Here is an 18,728-nt window from a genome sequence, read left to right on the forward strand (position 1 = left end):
CCACTAGGTCCATGGCTATCCTTTCGAAAGGGACTTCAATAATAGGCAAAAGTACTAATGGGGCCCACAAGTGAGGTCGGGGGCTATGCAACTGGCATTCCGGGCAGGAGGTACAATAGCGTTGGACCTCCGCGTGTATTCCTGGCCAATAAAATCTTCTTAGGACTCTATCAAGTGTCTTGTCTACTTCTAGATGTCCCCCAAATAAATGACTGTGAGCTAACTCTAGTACTGCCCTTGTGTGTTTCCATGGGACTAAGAGCTGCTCTACTTCTTCCCCTCGAATTTGCACTATTCGGTACAACAGATCACGTTTGATCACATAATACAGCCTTAGGCCTTTGGTCTTTCCTTCCACAGGTACGCCATTTACTTCCACTACCTTCTCCCTCACATTCGCATATAGCGGGTCATTGGCTTGGTCCTGCCCGAAATTCTCACGTGCGGTACCGATTTGACCTAACTCCATGGGACCTATTTCTTCTCCGCCCCTGGGGCCGGCCCTACTTGGGCTAGGAACTGCCTCTGAGTTCTCACTGGCCTGAATTGTCTCCTGGCCTCCTGAACGGGTTCACTTACCAACAAGGGAGGCTTTCTGGTTCTCTCCTAGAATCCTCGTCCCTAGCCTTTTATTTGCCCTCTTTTCCCACCTAGACTTTCGGGGTTTCCCGGGGGATGAAAATAGCTCTGGGGCAAATTCCGCAAAAATTGGGATGAGGCTATCTGTAGGTGCCTCCGTCTCAGCCCGGGGGTTGCTACCCTCCCCTGGCTCTACTGGGGGGAGTAAGTTCTCAAACCCGGGGAAGTCCCTACCAATTAAGATCGGGTAGGGGAGCCTAGGGACCACTCCTGCAGTTACCCTGGTAGTGTTTCCCTGGATCTCAATCCATACTGGGATTGTGGGGTAGAAATGTACGGTGCCATGAACGCACGTTACCCCTGTGGTTTTGGCCTGGGTTAGTTAGTCTTGCCCCACCAACTTCCCCAAGACCAGTGTGACAGCACTCCCGGAATCTACTAATGCTATGGTCGCAATACCATTCATCTTCACTACCTTGTATACCCATGTGAGATCACTGTGACCCCTACCAGGCCGATTAGGCCACATTGTTCCCCAGGATCCCCCAGATTGCACTGCATAGGCTCTTCCCTGTTGGGGCACTGGGCTGCTATATGCCTCAATTCCCCACACTCTTAACACCGACCCCTTATCCTGGTTGCCACCCTCTGCCTGGGGCTATTTGGTTGGCCCCCGCAGCCCTCTCTTCCCAAACCCCCAGGACCCTTCTTGGCCTCGGGCCATTCCTCAGTGTCTTTCCTCCCAGTTATGGTTCTTCTGTAGTTCTCGACAATCCAGGGCCTTGGGTTTGGGGCTGTCTTCCTGGTTTGCCGTGTCTCACCCCCTGGGGTCTGGAACAGTTCATGGGCTGCCAGCTATCTTTCCATGAGGGAGACCAACTCATCGTAGGTAGAGGGGTCATTCTGGCCAACCCAAGCTCAAAGGCCTGGTGGTAGCCCCCTCATATACCAGTCCAGTACCAGGAGCTCCATCATTTTTTCAGAGCTGAGGGCCTCAGGGCGCAGCCATTTCTGGGTCAGGTGCATCAGGTCAAACAATTGCTATCGGGGTGTCTTGTCCTCTGTATACTGCCATTCATGAAACCTCTAGGCTTGCAACACCATGGTTACTCCGGATCTGGCCAGGATCTCTGCCTTCAGCTGGGGGTAATCCTCCAGTCTCTGCGGCCATATCGTAGTAGACCTTCTGGGCCTCTCCACACAGGAACGGGGCGAGGATACCAGACCACTAATCTTGGGGCCAGGCCTCCCGCAGGGCTGTTCTCTCAAATGCCAGGAGGTACGCCTCTACATCATCCTCCCATGTCATTTTCTGTAGGCAGTGGCTGGCCCATATAGTCCGGGTTCCATCGCAATTGTGATTCTGCTCCATAAGGGCCTTCATCTGGTTTGCCAGCTCCTGTAGCAGAGCTCGGTCCTGGGCAGCCTGATTCATCAACAGCCGATTAGTCTCCTGCTGCACCCGAGTCGCCTCCTGTTGGGCGGCTGCTTGGATTCGGGTAGCCGCCTGCTGAGCCACAGTGGCTCGTATTAGAGCCTTAACCACATCGTCCATCTTGGGGATGGGATGGTTTTGGTTAACCCTGGTTTAAGTCCCCAGCACGGAGATCCCACCGTTGACACCACGTGTGGCAAACTGCCAGTACGATTATGATGGGTCCCGCACTTCCTCTTCTTGGGGGGGGTGGGGTGGGGTTCAGGGTACAGTTTCCTGCCCAGAGAAGGAGAGTGGAGAGGGAGGGATCCGGGCCCGCCCTCTACTCCAGGTCCCAGCCCAGGGACCCTAGGGATAGTGGTAAACCACTTGAACTTGTGCTTGCTTCCTTCCCCTGGGCTACTTCCCTCTCCTGCTCTTCAGCTTGTGGGGCTTCCTGCCCTCTCTCTCTCTCTCTCTCTCTCTCTCTCTGCACAAGCCGGGTGTCTCTTTACCTAGGGTCTTGGTCTTCTAGCCAGCCATGGCACTTCTCCAAACTGCACTCTGCTCCAACTCCTTCCCCTGGCTGATTGAAGCAGGGGGTTTTTATCAGGTGACTAGCTTCAGGTGCTCTAATTGGCTTGAGGTTCTTTTAATTAATCTATAGAAACCTTTCTTCCCTATAGGGAATAAGGCTTCTCTTCTTCCTGGGACTTACATATCTCTCCTATATCACTCTCCTGCTGCCTTCTGGCCATGTTGTATCACAGGTGTTTATTTTACTATAGATAAGAGCAGAAAGGAGCATAAGTGACAGCAAGGGCCCAGCTTGCTTGAGAATTTTGGCCTTAAAGAAAGTTTAATCTAATCTTCAATTTTGAATGTAATCGGTGGGAGGGAGGGGGGGTATTGTTGTTTTGTTTAAGAGGAAGTGCATGACTTCTTGGAGTCAGGGTACTTTTCTCACAGAGGAGATGAGCAAAATAATAATAACTGTCCACCTTGCTCAGGAGAATTTGTCCCCTGTGAAAAAGTTATCCTCAAGCACATCATTGCAGAGAGGATTTTTCTTCCCTTCCTCTATGTTAAGTGTTACTTTGTCTGGAGAAAGTGTTCTACTTTAAAACAATTTTTATATTTATTTATGATACCTCTCATTTCAAATATTCCATTTGATGATCTTCCAGTGCTTTACAAGCGTTAGTTAATTCTTCCTTACCACCACCATTTTACTGATGAAGCAGCAGACTGTAGCCAACATTTTCAGGAGTGTCCTCTAATTTTTGTAGGCAGCTGGAGCTCTGTGCTCAACACCTTTTGAAGTCAATGGAAATGTATGCACTCAATACTTTGAAAATCAAACCCTAGCAATCTCAAAGCAGGCATCCATGTTTAGCTGACAATTCTGAAAACATTAGTGTTAGCTGAGATTTCCTGATCAGTTTCTGAAGGAAATCTGATCATTGAAACAAAGGCGTCCAGCTACCTGGTAAGAATGGGGGGTTTGTGAATCCTCTCTGAATTCCCTATCTGTAATACAGAAAGATTTCCTAACCTATCCTGTCTTGTGTTGTCAGTTGACTTGCACATGTTTTTTTTTTCCCCATATGCTTTCCCAGCTCTGCACAGATAGCTGGTTCAAAAGACCTCGATAGTACTATGCAGTGTGGTTGAGTGCTGGAGCTGACACGTTGTTGCCTTGGTAGCGCTGTTTAGGCTGCTCAGTGCTTCTATCCTTGAAGCTTCAATGTTATTGGTAGATAGCACAGCATGATAGTTTTGCAGATTTTGATGTTATTCATAAAGAAAGACCACAGGCATGGCTAAGTGACAAAGGCACTCGACCCGGTTTATTGCCCCCAGACACGGTCTCAGCGTTCTAGCTCCATGGTTACAGGTATACTGACACAAGTGCCTAGTAGCAAGAAATGGCTCAGGTTGGCAGCAGGAGTTTCTGACATCCCCTAGGCCACGCAAACAATTAAGGCAAAGTACCCTGATATTTATTAGGCTAAAACAAACAACTAACATATACAATTTACACACCTCCTACATATTTCATGACATCGGTTTGTTACCTTCCCCTGTTCCTGATATCTTGAGCCGGGGGAGGGGGGATCCCTATTCATTAGGGATTAATACAAGAATCTAAAGGTGGATAAAGAACTGGTTTAAGGGGAGACTACAATGGGTTATACTAAAAGGTGAACTATCAAGCTGGAGGGGGGTTACTCGTGAATCCTCATGAATTGTTCTTGGGACTAATCTTATTTAAGATTTTCATAAATGATTTTAGCACAGAAAGTGGGTGTGTGCTAACAAAAATCTGTGAATAAGACACAGTTGAGAGGTATTGCCAATATGGAGGAGAGCCAGCATATCATAAAGAAGATGTGGATGACCTTGAAAACTGGACTAATAGAAATGGAATGAAATGTAATAGTGCAAAGCGGGAGGTCACACACTTAGGGACTAACAACAAGAATTTTTGCTGTAAGCTGCGGACTTATCAGTTGGAAGTGACAGAGGAGAAGAAATCACAGAATGACTATGAACTACCAACGTGATGTGGTCATGAAAAAGGCTAATGCAACCTTAGAATGCGTCAGACAAGGTACTTCCAATAGACCCAGAGATGTGTTTTACCATACTACAAGGCACTGGTGAGACCTCATCTGTGTGCATTTCTGGTCTCCCATGTTTAAGAAAGATTAATTAAAATTGGAACCGGTGCAAAGAACGGCTACTAGGATGATCAGAGGAATGGAAAAACCTACCTTATGAGAGAAGACTCAAGGAGCTTGGCTTGTTTAGGCTAACAGAATGAAGGCTGAGGGGAAATAGGATTACTCTCTGTGATAAAACAGCCAAATACCAAGGAGGGAGAGGAGTTATTTAAGTTAAGAGCCAATGTTGATAAGAACGAATGGATATAAACTGGTCATCAACAAGTTTCAGCTTGAAATTAGATGAAGGTTTCCAACCATCAGAGGAATGAAGTTCTGGAATAGCCTTCCAAAGGGAGCAGTGAGGGCAAAACACTTAACTGGCCTCAAGATTGAGCTTGATATATTTTTGGAGGGGACAGTATGAGACTGCATGGGGCCCATCTGTGACTGCTAATAGCAAATATCCCCAACGGCCAGCGATGGGATTCTTGAGTGGGAGGGCTCTGAGTTACTGCAGTGAATTCTTTCCCAGGTGTCTCTCTGGTGGATCTTGCCAACACGCTCAGGGTCCAAGTGATCACCATATTTGGGGTCAGAAAGGAATTTTCCCCCAGGGCAGATTGGCATAGACCCCGGGGTTCAGGAAATTGTATTCCTCTGCAGCATGGGGTACAGGTTACTTGTAGGATCCTACTAGAATAAATGGTGGATTCTTTAACTTGAAGTCTTCATTAACTCAGCCAGAGGTTATGGGTCTATTACTGGTGTGGGTGGGTGATGTTTTCTGGCCTGCAACATGCAGGAGGTCAGACAAGATGATTACAATGATCCCTTCTGGCCTTTAAGTCTATGAGGGCTAAAGGAGACTTTTAGCCACCTTTGCACCCTCCTGGTCCTGGGTTGCTTTGGTGACTAGAGAAGCTCCTGAAGTAACAGACAGCCCTTGTGGCCTATGTAAGTCCCAGCAGCCTCTTCAGGCTGCCATATGGGCTGCTACACTGTTGGAATCTCTGCAGCACTGCATGCTGCAGCCACACCCCACATAAGCTGTGATGTGTAGGGCTGGAGCAGTGTGAAGTTGGGGTGCACCAAAGACAGCCTATGGCTGTCTTCCGCTGTCCTCTGTGCTCCAGGGAAATCCTCCCCTGGCTAAATACAGGGTTTTATGGCCTTTTTAAGCTACTCTGACCTTATATTTCACAAAGAGGCCACAACAAGGATGGGAATGTCACCCTGAGTCCTCATCTCTAAATATTGCCTTTCCAGAAAAGATCTGAAATTGACTGAAGTAACAACATGAGGGAAGTTTCTGCTGAGCCTCCCCGTTCTTGAGGAGCAAACAGAAGACTCTAGAATTTCCTTAACTGTCAGAATTTCCATGCCATGAGTGCTACTAAATTAACTCAAAATTAAGACTATAATAAGCTTTAGAACATTTTCAAACTTCTTAGTTTAAGTATTTCCTTTAACATTCTAGCTATTCAAAGGTTTCAGAGTAGCAGTCGTGTTAGTCTGTATCCACAAAAAGAAAAGGAGTACTTGTGGCACCTTAGAGACTAACAAATTTATTTGAGCATAAGCTTTCGTGAGCTACAGCCAAGCTGTAACTCACGAAAGCTTATGCTCAAATAAATTTGTTAGTCTCTAAGGTGCCACAAGTACGCCTTTTCCTTTTGGCTATTCAAAGTTGTCAAACCCTTACAAAAATTTGAAGCATGGCTACAAATGGCCAGCATAAATGGCTGAGTCTTCAGTATGAGTGGGTTCCTTTGTACAACTATTTTTCTGTTGTATGTATTTATAATTCCCCTTCCCCCCCACACACACCCCTGCACACACAGTTGAAAATTTAGCCTGGCGAAATAACAGGTCTAAATTGTATGAAGTTTCAAAATGTAAAATAAGATTTTAAAGTATTCAGTATCCTTCAGAATGAAAAAGATGCTAGATACATATAATAATGAACTGCATTATAAAGTAGCTTACTTTCTAACAGAATGTTACTTACTATTGACTGACATGGGTAAAAGCAGCTATCTAACAATATATTTTCAAGTAGATCTTGATCTGCAAGAGAAGAAAATACTGGTTAAATACATTTCTACAATACTGTAAAGTTTGAAGTATAAGTCAATAAAATTCATAACCAAGGCAAAGATTGAAAAATAAATTAATGGATTAAAGACATAGTAAGTTGTTAAAATCTTTTGATATTGCTTAAAGTACAATTTTTACTGCAAAAAATAAAATATCAAGGTAGCTGAATTCAGATCTGACATCATGTCAGAGTATTATAATTTTAGTGCAAAACGTTTAAAAATGTACATTAGGTTTCATGTACAACTTAAATGCTTAAATTGATAAATATATGAAAGTTACATAGGTATCTTGATCCCTCAAGTATTTCATTATAGCTATTTCTACCTTATAAACTTCCCAATAGTGGCTCCCTAAGGCAAAGATGCCTGTTGCCATATACACTATGAGCTATAAAAGTGGGGATGGCTTAAGTTCCCTCTCCCTTCTGGAGACATAGGGTGAAATCCTGGCCACACTAAAGTCAATGGCAAAATTGACATCATTGGCATCAATGGGGCCAGAATTTCACTCAATTTCACTTCTGAGGAACCCTGGGAATGAGAATCGTAGATGACATTCCCAGCTCTAGGATGCACAATCCCCTAATGCTGCTTCAGACCTTTTTCTTTCAGGGCACTTACAAAAATTTTCTTCAGAAGAAAATAGGTTTATATTACTGCACTGTACCTGCATATTACTTTTAAAAAAATCACACACCTGCCATGGAGAGAATACTTTTCTTGGTACCTTTGACTCAACTAAATCCACAATGGTAATTAGCAATGGAATGGTATGCATGACTATTAAAGACTTCTTTGCCCATAAAGGAGAGGCAGCATGAAACAGTGTCCGTACTTGTTCAAATGTGTTGCTACTGCACGGTTGTTTGACATCACTAAGTGGCTTCAGTCAGCTTTGCCCACTGTTGGACTTGCTCTCATCAGGAAAGCAAATGAAAGGACAAGAAAGCCTGCCTCCTGCTGCTATCTTTGAACCTCACTTCACACTGGGAAAATTGCTGCTCTTGCTAATTTACAATGAAGTAGACTGTTCAGTTCTGGCACCCTTACACTAAGTAATACCTTATTAAAGGATTCTGTTCATACTGAACCATGAGTCATTTATTCACTCTTAAATAACAGGTGCACAGTTGGAAGCCAAAAAGACTTCCTAATTTCTGCTGAGACACCTCCGTTTTTCTTCTATTGAGGTATATTTTTGGGGTGGTGGCAAAGAGAGAAGAGGAAGAGAAGACATTCTCCAGGACATAGTAGTATTCTTAGCTAGTGAGAAGACTATCCAGTCTAGTCTGGAAGCTTAAAATGATTCAGCTAAATTGCACTCTCAATATATAAGGGCATGCAGTGACAGATGTCTCAGGAGACAAGTACTCACGATAATACAACATTTACCTTAAACATATCAAATAAAAAAATTACCTACCCAAATGCAACCTGTGTCTTGTAACCCATCATAACCAAAGAGTGAGGAGAATTACTGTTGGGGGATTAAATAATTAATGCGCCACACATATTTTTAATTTTTTGCGCAGAAAAAAAGCTTTTGCCGAAACATTGCTGCAGTTCCGCCTTTTGCCCACCAGAGGGCACTGTGGCAATAGAACACAGCAGCAGCTCCCAGTCAACCAGAGAAGAGAAAGAGCCTGCCTGCCTTCGCAGTGCCTGCCCGGTGAGGTCAGGGGCTCATAAGGGCTAGTGGGGGAGGACAGACTGGTGCAGGGGCTGAATGGGATTGGAGGCGCAGGGCCACAGGGGGAGGCTGAGTGGGAGCACAGAAACACATGGGGACACAAGGAGGGGGTGCAAGGCCACATGGTGATGGGGGGAGTGGGACACATGTGGAGAGGGGTGCAAGAACACGTGGGATGCAGGAACACAAGGGGACAGGGGCAGATGTGCCTGACTGAATTGGAGAGACTAGGGGTCAGCCAGGGTCTGCATGGGGGAAACTCCCTAACAATCCCTCCCTGCCCCCCCCAAAAAAACTTGTTCCATATTTTTCCCACGCATACTCAACAACCCTCCAAGTTCACACCCAGGCTCCTTCCCAGCAATTTACTTCCCTCTCCCTCAGCTCCTCCATTACCCCTAACTCCCCCAAAGCCTTTGCACTGCTTCTGCGGGGTGTGGGAAATACAGTTCTGTATTGTACTTTAAATGAATTATTACTCAGAGTTCTGTATTAATGTGCCTAGTGAGGAATCTATTTGTCAAAAGAACGTTTCCTGAATCTTATTTGTTGTTTGTATTGTTAGACATACTTGCTCACAGGTATTTTGAAATAAATGACCAAAAATAAATGAAACTGGTGTGATTATATTGTATTATTTTGACAAATAAAATAGGGAGAATTTTAAAATATTGTGCACAGAACTTTTAATTTTTTGGTGCAGAATTCCCCCAGGAGTAGAAGAATGGTTTAGAGCAGTAGTTCTCTAACTTTTGTACTGGTGACCCCTTTCACATAGCAAGCCTCCGAGCGCGACCCCCCCTTATAAATTAAAAACACTTTTTAATGTATTTAACATCATTATAAATACAGGAGGCAAAGCGGGGTTTAGGCTGGAGGCTGGCAGGAAAAACCTCGCAACCTCCTGAGGGGTCCCAATCCCCAGTTTGAGAACCCCTGGTTTACAGCCACTGTTTGTTTTGATGAATACCCTTCCCTTGGTTTCAGTAGCAAAGGGACAAGAGGAGGTGTAATTAATTATTTTCTCATCTCATAGATAAGGCTGTGAGTCTGTCACAGAGGTCACAGATTCCATGACTTTCCCTTACCTCCATGACTTTTGCAGTGGCTCGTACTGGCTCAGGGGCTGCCTGAGCTGGCCAGGCCTTGGGCCAGCAGCAGCAGTTTGGGTGTGTGGGAGGGGGTTCTGGACTAGGGGCAGGGGGCTGGGGGCTGCAGGGGGTGCTTACCTTGGGGTGGGGGGCTCCTGGCTCCCACTGGCATGGCCCCCCTGCAGCTCCTAGGTGGCAGAGGGGTCTCCGCGCTGCCAGTGCCCACAGGCCCTGCCCCCGCAGCTCCCATAGGTTGTGGTTCCCAGCGAATGGGAGCTGCAGCAGCCGGCACCTGTGGAGGAAGCAGCAGAGCCCTGCCCTGGCCCCTGCCTCTGCCGCCTCCTCCAAACCGCCCCAACCCATACCAGTGGGGGTCCCGGGCCGCGCGCCATGGCAGGTACGTCTTGAATTAATCTGTTTTATGATTTAAATATTAAGCACTTCAGTAAGTAAGTCATCAATCCTTTTGCTTGGCTCCTTCTTCAGGGCCAAAGGCATCTGGTGTCAGATTTGCTATTTGTTATTTTTTGCTGCTTCAGTGAAAGGTTGGTGGCAAAGTCTCTTCCTTCCATGACTTAATCTGTTTGCTAGTCTCCTTCACTGAAATCACTGCAGATCAGACCTCTGACTCACAGTTTAGGGTTAGTAGACATCTACTCATTACAGAAAACAGCACACTATCTTTGTTTTGCATGCTGGTTTGGGCAGAAGTATTGTGCCCAACGCAGGCACAACAACCGCTGAAAGCACTGCTATAGCACACGCACAAATGACTTCAGCTCCATCCTTTTAAAAGGGCATTGTTTGTCTGGACCAGTGAAGCTCTGCTAACCAGATTGGAAGAGAAGAGGTATTGGCTCCGCCTCTTCTGGATGGATGGCCGGCCGGCCAAATCCAAGGGGATAAACTTCCTTTACCCCTCTTTTCTACCATGCCCATTCCATTAACACCCATGCAATGCAACTCACAATTTAACCCCTGGTTATACATAAGGCAGAAGAATAATTCAGTTTTCTGAATTTTCCAGAAGCAATTTCCATTGTTAGTAATTGTTTGTTCCTATCTTGAGTGTGCTTAAATTAATTTCACATGTAGTGTACAAGATTTTTGAGAAGAAGGTTGCCAGAAGATAGCCTTAAGATGTTCTCAACTATACTATACTTTGTGTTAATTGCGTTTTCTGGCACTGTGTTCCCCTCACCACTAAGAATTATTTTTGTTCCTACATTAGAAGCAACACTGCATCACCAAGAATAGAGAGTAACAGTTTCTTAGCCTTCTTTTAGATTGAGAGCTGGATGAAAAATGCCTATGCTACATATTTCAGATTAAAAGGTCACAATAGCAGCAGGGAGAAGGAATGTACTTCTGTTTCTTCTCCTCACATTTCTATTATTGAGCTACTATATCCTCTGAATTTTATCCAATGAAAGTTTCTTATTAGCATTTGGTCAGGAACAATTACTCTTTTCTATCTGATCCACAGAAACCTGATCTCACCACATATTTTAGGTAGTTCCCATGGATACTAAATGGTTTCTCATTTTTTATACTGACTCACTTTTGTGATGCAGTCATACTGAACTAAATCTTGCAAAGTGCTGAGCCTGCCACCATCTACTGTTAAAATCCCACCGAAGATGCCAGTGCCCAGGATCTCTCCCCCATGGGTCTCACTATTTTTGGAGTAAGTACAGACACAAAACATAACTCTTTGAAACACCTACCTTTGGCCATTGCAAGGACAGTGGACTAGCATGACAAGGTGGGTGAAGTAGTATCTTTTACTGGACCAACTTCTGTTGGTGAGAGAAACAAGCTATCATGTCATTTGTTCAGCCTCTAAAGAGAAATGCCATGTTTGCCAGTTCAGCCATTGTTAATTTTTTTCCTCTTTTCTACTCTGTTTTCTTTTGGAAAGGTTTCTCTCTTTCTTGTAGTCTAGTTATCTAGGACTTCTGCATTTTTGTTTTTTCAGTCACAAAAAAAGAGTGAAATTACATGTGAAAGTACAACTAAAGGACACAGCAAAAGTGTCAGCTATAAACTGAGAAGATACTGCTACAAGCCTACAAACACTGAACAAAACTAGTTGACACTATTTACAAGTGGCCAAACAATACGAATACTTGAACTCCATTTTGGTGAGGATGCAGCTTTAATTTATTCTTATGTTTAACAGACTGTCCTTTTTATTTTATTTCCCCTCTTACTTACAGGGTGGTTTTGGAGGATTCCTCTAACAAAACATTCACAGGTCTATTTTTCAGCCTCTGTTTTTTAATTCAGATTAATTTGATGTGTATATCTCAAACTGATAGTTTCTTTAACCTATTGTCTGTTCGGGGTGGGGGAGGGGAAGAAGAGAGACTTGTTACCTTGCACATCTATGAGCATAAAGTAGCAAAGCTAGAGAGATGCTGAGCAAGGAGCAGTAGCAATTGCTCAGTCAGGTGCCCCTCCCTGAGTCTTGCTGGTGGTCTACAGGTAATCTGGCACTAGTCTAGAGCGGGTCTTCACAGCGCTAGCCAGTCAACCGGATATGACCCTGTCATCAAGATAAGGAATGTACCCTACCACACTGTTTGATAAGGTTTGGCATATAGTAGCCAGCTGTGTTCTCACAGGGCTAGGTATGACAGAAGGCAGTGTGGAGACAAAGACAATCCGTGGTCCTGGCCTCCACTCAGTCCCCCCTTCATCCCAGCTCCCCATATTTTGAAGGTCAAATCTCATACGACTCCCCATGAGCCAAATCCCGACCCTTCCTACCACATGGAAGAACCCATAAATCAACTTCTCAGTTCAAAATCAGTGTCCCTGTTCCCATGCAGGAACAACACAGGGGAGGGGAAGAATCAGGTTCTTAATTTGGATGATTGATTCAGTTAATAATGGTCAATTTAGCATGTTCGGTTTGTAGGGGGAGTAAAATGTATTTATTTATTTATTTGTTGCTGAAATGGACAGAATTCACACTTTCCTTTACAGGAAACAGCACCAAAAACTTAAATAATGAAAACTAAGTACTTTGTTTTACATTATCTTGCTTTCTAACAAGAATCTGTACAGTATTCACAAACAGACTTTAACAGACAAAAAGGGTTTCTGCCAAAGCATTTGGACATGGCTGATCAAATATACACATTGGCTCTCTCATATAAAGACTACAGCCCACCTTGCTTCCCAATACACTGTCTACAACCAGCCATCAATTTCAACAGTCCTGGGTTTCTAGTTAATTTAAAACTAATCTCCAAGTAAAGTAATTCCAGATTCATAGGTTAGCAGCCTAACTATGGAACCATCCTTCCTGCCCATCAATAAAAGTGATTATACCGATATACATGACCTAAATACATCATATAGTTTTTGTATATTTTCTGCACTGCATCATTTCTGCTAGTGATATGGGGAAAGAGTTTCTACTTACATTTCAGAGCACTAAACGCCAGTTCATAGGATGAGCGCTGGGAACATTCATCTTTAAAATCTGGTAGGGATGGCACTAGTTCATTACCATACCTTACCAATATTTTATCCTGAGGCTTTTCATTACGAATGCCTTGAAAAATTTTAGCTGCATTTATGTATACAGAGTCTTGATAGCCATTGTTCTCAATCAGACTTGCTGTACTCTTTTCAGTAGGCTCTCTCTCATTTGATATTGCCATTTCCCGGAAATTTGAAATGTCACTTGACAACAAGAAGTTACTTTTGGAACTTGGCATTCTTTCCCTGTTGCTTTGTCAGCACAATAAGATTTAAGAAATCAGAATCCCACTGTCTCTGCAAAAAAAAAAAAAAAAAAAAAGAAAAATTTGTATTAAAATTAAGTTAAAAATCAGTTTTCAGTTTCATTAAACTGTTTCTCTTCATTTTTATGGTTTTTAATAGAAATACTTAAAATTTCTGATCTAGGCTACAAACCTGTAAAAATGAATACATGTGCTTAACTTTGACACATACTCAACTTTATCCAATGTGAAAGTCAAAATGTTATTTATTATTTTAAAAAATACAAATTACTTTTATAAATAAATAAATGCAGACAAAATTACCTTATAATAACCATGGTTATTTGAAATAGGTTGTCCACATGGATTCCATGATCTGCCCTCATTCCTTGCTTCTACAGAGTCCTAATCCTGTGAAATTCTGTATTGGTGAAGGAATTGAGAGATGGCTGGGCCCGCTCCAACCTTCACATCTTGGGATAGGGGTGTGCAAGGACACTCAGGAAGCAGGAGTGGTCCCTATGGGCACTGGTCTTGTGCAGCTGTGGCTCACACACACCCAAGATCTATTTTAGCTGACAGTTTCCATAGGGACCAAACCTGCATGATATGGATATGTCTACACAGCAATCAATGGGAAGCCACACATCCCCTTTGCAAATAGGAGCAGCTCATAGCATGCTTGCAGATCGGTGTTTAGCAGACAATCAGAGAGCCTGCAGGGTTTTCAGTTGAGACTGATCAGAAGAAGCTTTTTGCAAAGAGAGCTACTTCCTGGTCACAAGAGCACAGCCAGATTTTAGTGTATGCTGCTTGGGTGCCCCTGCACATACAGCCCTGGGGAGGGGGCAGAAAGTGGAGCAGGGATTAAGTAACTGCCCTGCAGGTAGCGGGAGCAACAGAGCTCCCAGATCAGCACGGCTGGGGGAAGATGACCCCCAATACCCCAGCTTCTCCTCCACCCTGTAGGGGCACTCCTCCAGTCCCCGCTCTGCTCACTGGCTCCCTCTAACCTCCCTATGGCTGCGTGTGCAGGAGCGCCCAGGTAGCCCACTGTCTGAGCAGTGAGTGGGAGCTAGCCCCAAAACCTCCCTGGAGCCTCCTACGGCATTGGCTCCAGCTCCTCTTCACTGCAGTGCTGAGCTTGCCTAGAGCAGAGAGCAAACCAACAGCTAGAAAGCGACCCCCAACATCTTGGCAGCTGGGAGCCATTCCTCTCCCAGTTGTGCTGAGCCCTACAGGGCAACCGCTTCTTCTTGCTCTGCTTTCTGCTCACCCTTCCTTGGGCTGCATGTGCAGAGACAGCCAGGCAGCGTGCACTGTGGGGCAGTGAGTGGGAGCCAGCCTTAAAGCTTCCTTATAGCCTCCCAGGTATCCCTTATTCCTGTACATGCACCAGGAAAGTCAGCTAAGCTCAGAAGAAGCCCTATTCAATCACTTTAATAGAGAGAGAGGGGCTGCTTTTCAGTTAATTTCTCTAGTCCAACAGCTATTCTTAGTCCTATTATCTAACTTCCTATAACACCTTTGAGGACTATCTTATATTTATATTTGTCTGAATTAAGTATTTTCAAGTTTACTGGGGGGAAATGAATTTGTTTCACCAATATAAAAGTCTCCTTGTACCATTAACACTGAGGCATATATTCCTAGACAAAAGCCACCTCTGTAGTTCCCCAAGATGGTGTCCAGCAGTATTATCGTTTGATATTTTTCTTAGGAAACTGGGTGGGCAGTAGAATTTTCCCACAGTGCAACACATTCATAAGGCTAGAGTGTTGACATGAGGCAGGAGAGGGAGAGGAAAAGAACACAAGGCACTCTGGGATAGGGTTACTTTGGCTCAGCTCTGTGCATTGCACCGTGGGTAACAGAGCCCTAGGCTCAAGCACAAGTCAGAAAATCCTTAACCTAGGGTTAAAAGGCACTGTAGTCAATCAAGCCCACAGTTCCCTGACATGGGTCTGCTGACTTGGGAACCACTAACCCAAGACTTATACTGCTGTATAGACATACCGGAGCGTCCTTGCACACCCCTGTAAGACCGAAGAAGTAAGGAAGCAGGGCAGGTCATGGAATCCATGTGGACAACATATTTCAAAGAACCGCAGTTTCTGTAAGTAACTATTGTTTGAATGATCATCATCATGGATTCCACTCCTTGTGACTAAGGCCATGTCTACACATACAGCACTGGAGCAGCGCAGTTGCACTGCATCTGGTGAAGACACTATATGCCAACAGGAGAGAGAGCTCTCCTGTCAGCATAAAAAAATCCCACCTCCGTGAACTGCAGAAGCTATGTCAGCGGGAGAACACAAGCACTTATGTTGATGTAACTTATGTCACTCGGGGGGTGGGGAGGTTATTCACACCCCCAAGACATGTAAATTATGCCAACATAGGCTGCAGTGTAGACACAGCCTAACAAGCAGCTTGGATGTGGGGGTCTAAGAGTCCTATTTAAATAATGATTTTGGGACACCTCTACCAAACCAGGCATCCCATCTGGAAGTCTCTATTGAAGAGGTGTGGCTAGAGCTCCATGTGGATACCCTACAGATTTCAGAAACAGGGGTCAGTCTTCAAACAGGCAGAGAGGCTGCCTAGCTTTAGTGGAATGAGTTCTAATGTGGCTAGGTAGATCGGACCTGTCTAAGCCGTGGTCTACACTACGAGTTTAAGTCCAATTTAGCAGCATTAGATAGATTTAACCCTGCACCCATCCACACGATGAAGCCATTTACTTAGATTTTAAGAGCCCTTTAAGTCGATTTCTGTTCTCCTCCCCTGACAAGGGGATTAGCTCTGAAATCGACCTTTGGTAGGTGGCATCAGCTTGCTGACAGAAGGCAGCAGTTAATGCTGAGGCTACTGGAGGATCAAACAGATATGCTCCAGCATATGGTTGAGGTGCAGGAAAGGCAGCATGAGCACAGACCACCACTACAGCCCCTGTGTAACCAACCGCCTTCCTCCCCAAGTTCCATAGCCTCCTCACTCAGACGCCCAAGAACGCGGTGTGGGGGCCTCCAAGCACCCAGCCACTCCACCCCAGAGGATTGCCTAAGCAATAGAAGGCTGGCATTCAATAAGTTTTAAAGTGCAGCATGGCCTTGTCCTTCCCTCCTCCCGGGCTACCTTGACAGTTATCCCCCTATTTGTGTGATGAATTAATAAAAAATGCATGAATTTGAAGCAACAATGACTTTATTGCCTCTGCAAGCGGTGATTGAAGGGGGGGGAGGAGAGGGGAGGGTGGTTATCTTACAGGGAAGTAGAGTGAACCAAGGGGCGGGGGGTTTCGTCAAGGAGAAAAAAACAGAACTTTCACACCGTAGCCTGGCCAGTCATGAAACTGATTTTCAAAGCTTCTCTGATGCGCAGCACTTCCTGCTGTGCTCTTCAACCGCCCTGGCGTCTGGCTCCGCGTAATCAGCGGCCAGGCGATTTGCCTCAACCTCCCACCCCACCATAAATGTCTCTCCCTTACTCTCACAGATACCATGGAGCGCACAGCAAGCAGCAATAACAATGGGAATACTGGTTTCGCTGAGGTCTAACCGAGTCAGTAAACTGCACCAGCGCGCTTTTAAATGTCCAAATGCACACACTACCACCATTCTGCACTTGCTCAGCCTATAGGTGAGCAGCTCCTTACTACTGTCCAGGGTCCCCTCATGAGCCAGGGCATTAAGGGGTAGGCTGGGTCCCCAAGGATAAACTATAGGCATTTCAACATCCCCAACAGTTATTTTCTGGTCTGGGAAGAAAGTTCCTTGCTGCAGCTGTTGAAACAGACCAGAGTTCCTGAAGATGCGAGCGTCATATACCTTTCCCGGCCATCCCACGTTGATGTTGGTGAAACGTCTCTTGTGATCCACCAGTGCTTGTAGCACCATTGAAAAGTACCCCTTGCGGTTTATGTACTGGCTGCCTTGGTGCTCCGGTGCCACGATAGGGATATGGGTTCCCTGTATCGCCCCACCACAGTCAGGGAATCCCATTGCAGCAAAGCCATCCACTATGACCTGCACATTTCCCAGAGTCACTACCCTTGGTAGCAGCAGCTCAGTGATTGTGTTGGCTACTTGGATCACAGCAGCCCCCACAGTAGATTTGCCCACTCCAAATTGATTCCCGACTGACAGATAGCTATCTGGCTTTGCAAGCTTCCACAGGGCTATCGCCACTCGTTTGTGAACTGTGAGGGCTGCTCTCATCTTGGTATTCTGGCGCTTCAGGGCAGGGGAAAGCAAGTCACAAAGTTCCATGAAAGTGCCCTTACGCATGTGAAAGTTTCGCAGCCATTGGGAATTGTCCCAGACTTGCAACACTATGCGGTTGCACCAGTCTGTGCTTGTTTCCCGGGCACAGAATCGGCGTTCCACAGCATGAACCTGCCCCTTTACCACCATGATGTCCACATTGCAGGGGCCCATACTTTGAAAGAAGTCTGTGTCCATGTCTTCATCACTCTCCTCACCGTGCTGCCATTGCCTACTCACCTGCTTTTGCTGGTTCTGGCCGGCGAAGAGCACCCAGGAGACGACAAGGACGGCTACCAGTCATAATGCACCATCTGCTACCACAAGGCAATGAGCTGCTGCTGTGTAGCAATGCAGTCCCGTGCCTGCCAGCACCCAGGAGTCATACGGTGATGGTGAGCTGAGCGGGCTCCATGCTTGCTGTGGTATGGCGTCTGCACGGGTAACCCAGGAAAAAAGGCGCGAAAAGGTCTGCCGTTGCTTTCACAGAGGAAGGGAGAGAGGGACGGAGGAGGGGGCCTGATGACATGTACCCAGAACCACATGCGACAATGTTTTTTGCCCCATCAGTCATTGGGATCTCAACCCAGATAACTACCCACAGTGCAATGCTCTGCAAGTCGACGCTAGCCTCGGTACTGTGGATGCATTCTGCCAACCTAATGGTCTTAACTGGGGACATACACAATTGACTGTATAAAATCAATTTCTAAAAATTCGACTTCTATAAAGTCGACCTAATTTCGTAGCATAGACATAGCCTAATTCATAACACATTCTTACACATCTGGAGACTCATTTTGATAACCCCTGAGGATATTGCCTGATGTGTCACCCTCTCTGCTTAGATGTTTCTAATTTTTTTTCTTCCCGTAAATGGAAAGATCATGCTCTTACTCAAGTGTGTGAAGCTTAGTTTTGCCAGAGGTTGAGTGGGACTTAGGAAAGAAAACTGAGGGTGATCCATTGATTTAAGTGAAAATCTGAAGAAAAAAAAAATCATAGCCAGCAACTTGGTGTGAGGCCTATCAGTCACCATCTCTTTATGGAACAGCATGTAAGGTCAACCAGGCATAAGGGCTTGAATTTCCCCTACCCTGTGAGCAGATGTTATAGCTACTAAAAAAGGCAGTCTTCATAGACAAGTGGTAAAAAGAGCTCAGAAGGGGGTCTTATTAAGC

The 18,728-nt window shown here is 45.3% G+C and overlaps 1 protein-coding gene across 2 annotated transcripts in view; it reads right to left on the reverse strand.

Annotated features, from left to right (window-relative positions):
* The window catches only part of NSUN7 (NOP2/Sun RNA methyltransferase family member 7), a 64,350-nt gene that overhangs the window by 33,177 nt on the left and 12,445 nt on the right, over nt 1-18,728 (reverse strand). For both annotated transcript variants that reach the window (XM_074951519.1, XM_074951518.1), the window contains 2 exons: nt 12,976-13,331; nt 6,671-6,729 (listed from right to left, as the gene is read on the reverse strand). In XM_074951519.1, the coding sequence (XP_074807620.1) occupies nt 6,671-6,729; nt 12,976-13,273 (357 nt within the window). In that variant the 5' untranslated portion in view covers nt 13,274-13,331. The remainder of the gene's footprint in view (nt 1-6,670; nt 6,730-12,975; nt 13,332-18,728) is intronic.

Source organism: Natator depressus, chromosome 4 (genome assembly GCF_965152275.1).
Source record: "Natator depressus isolate rNatDep1 chromosome 4, rNatDep2.hap1, whole genome shotgun sequence".
NCBI lineage: Eukaryota > Metazoa > Chordata > Testudines > Cheloniidae > Natator > Natator depressus.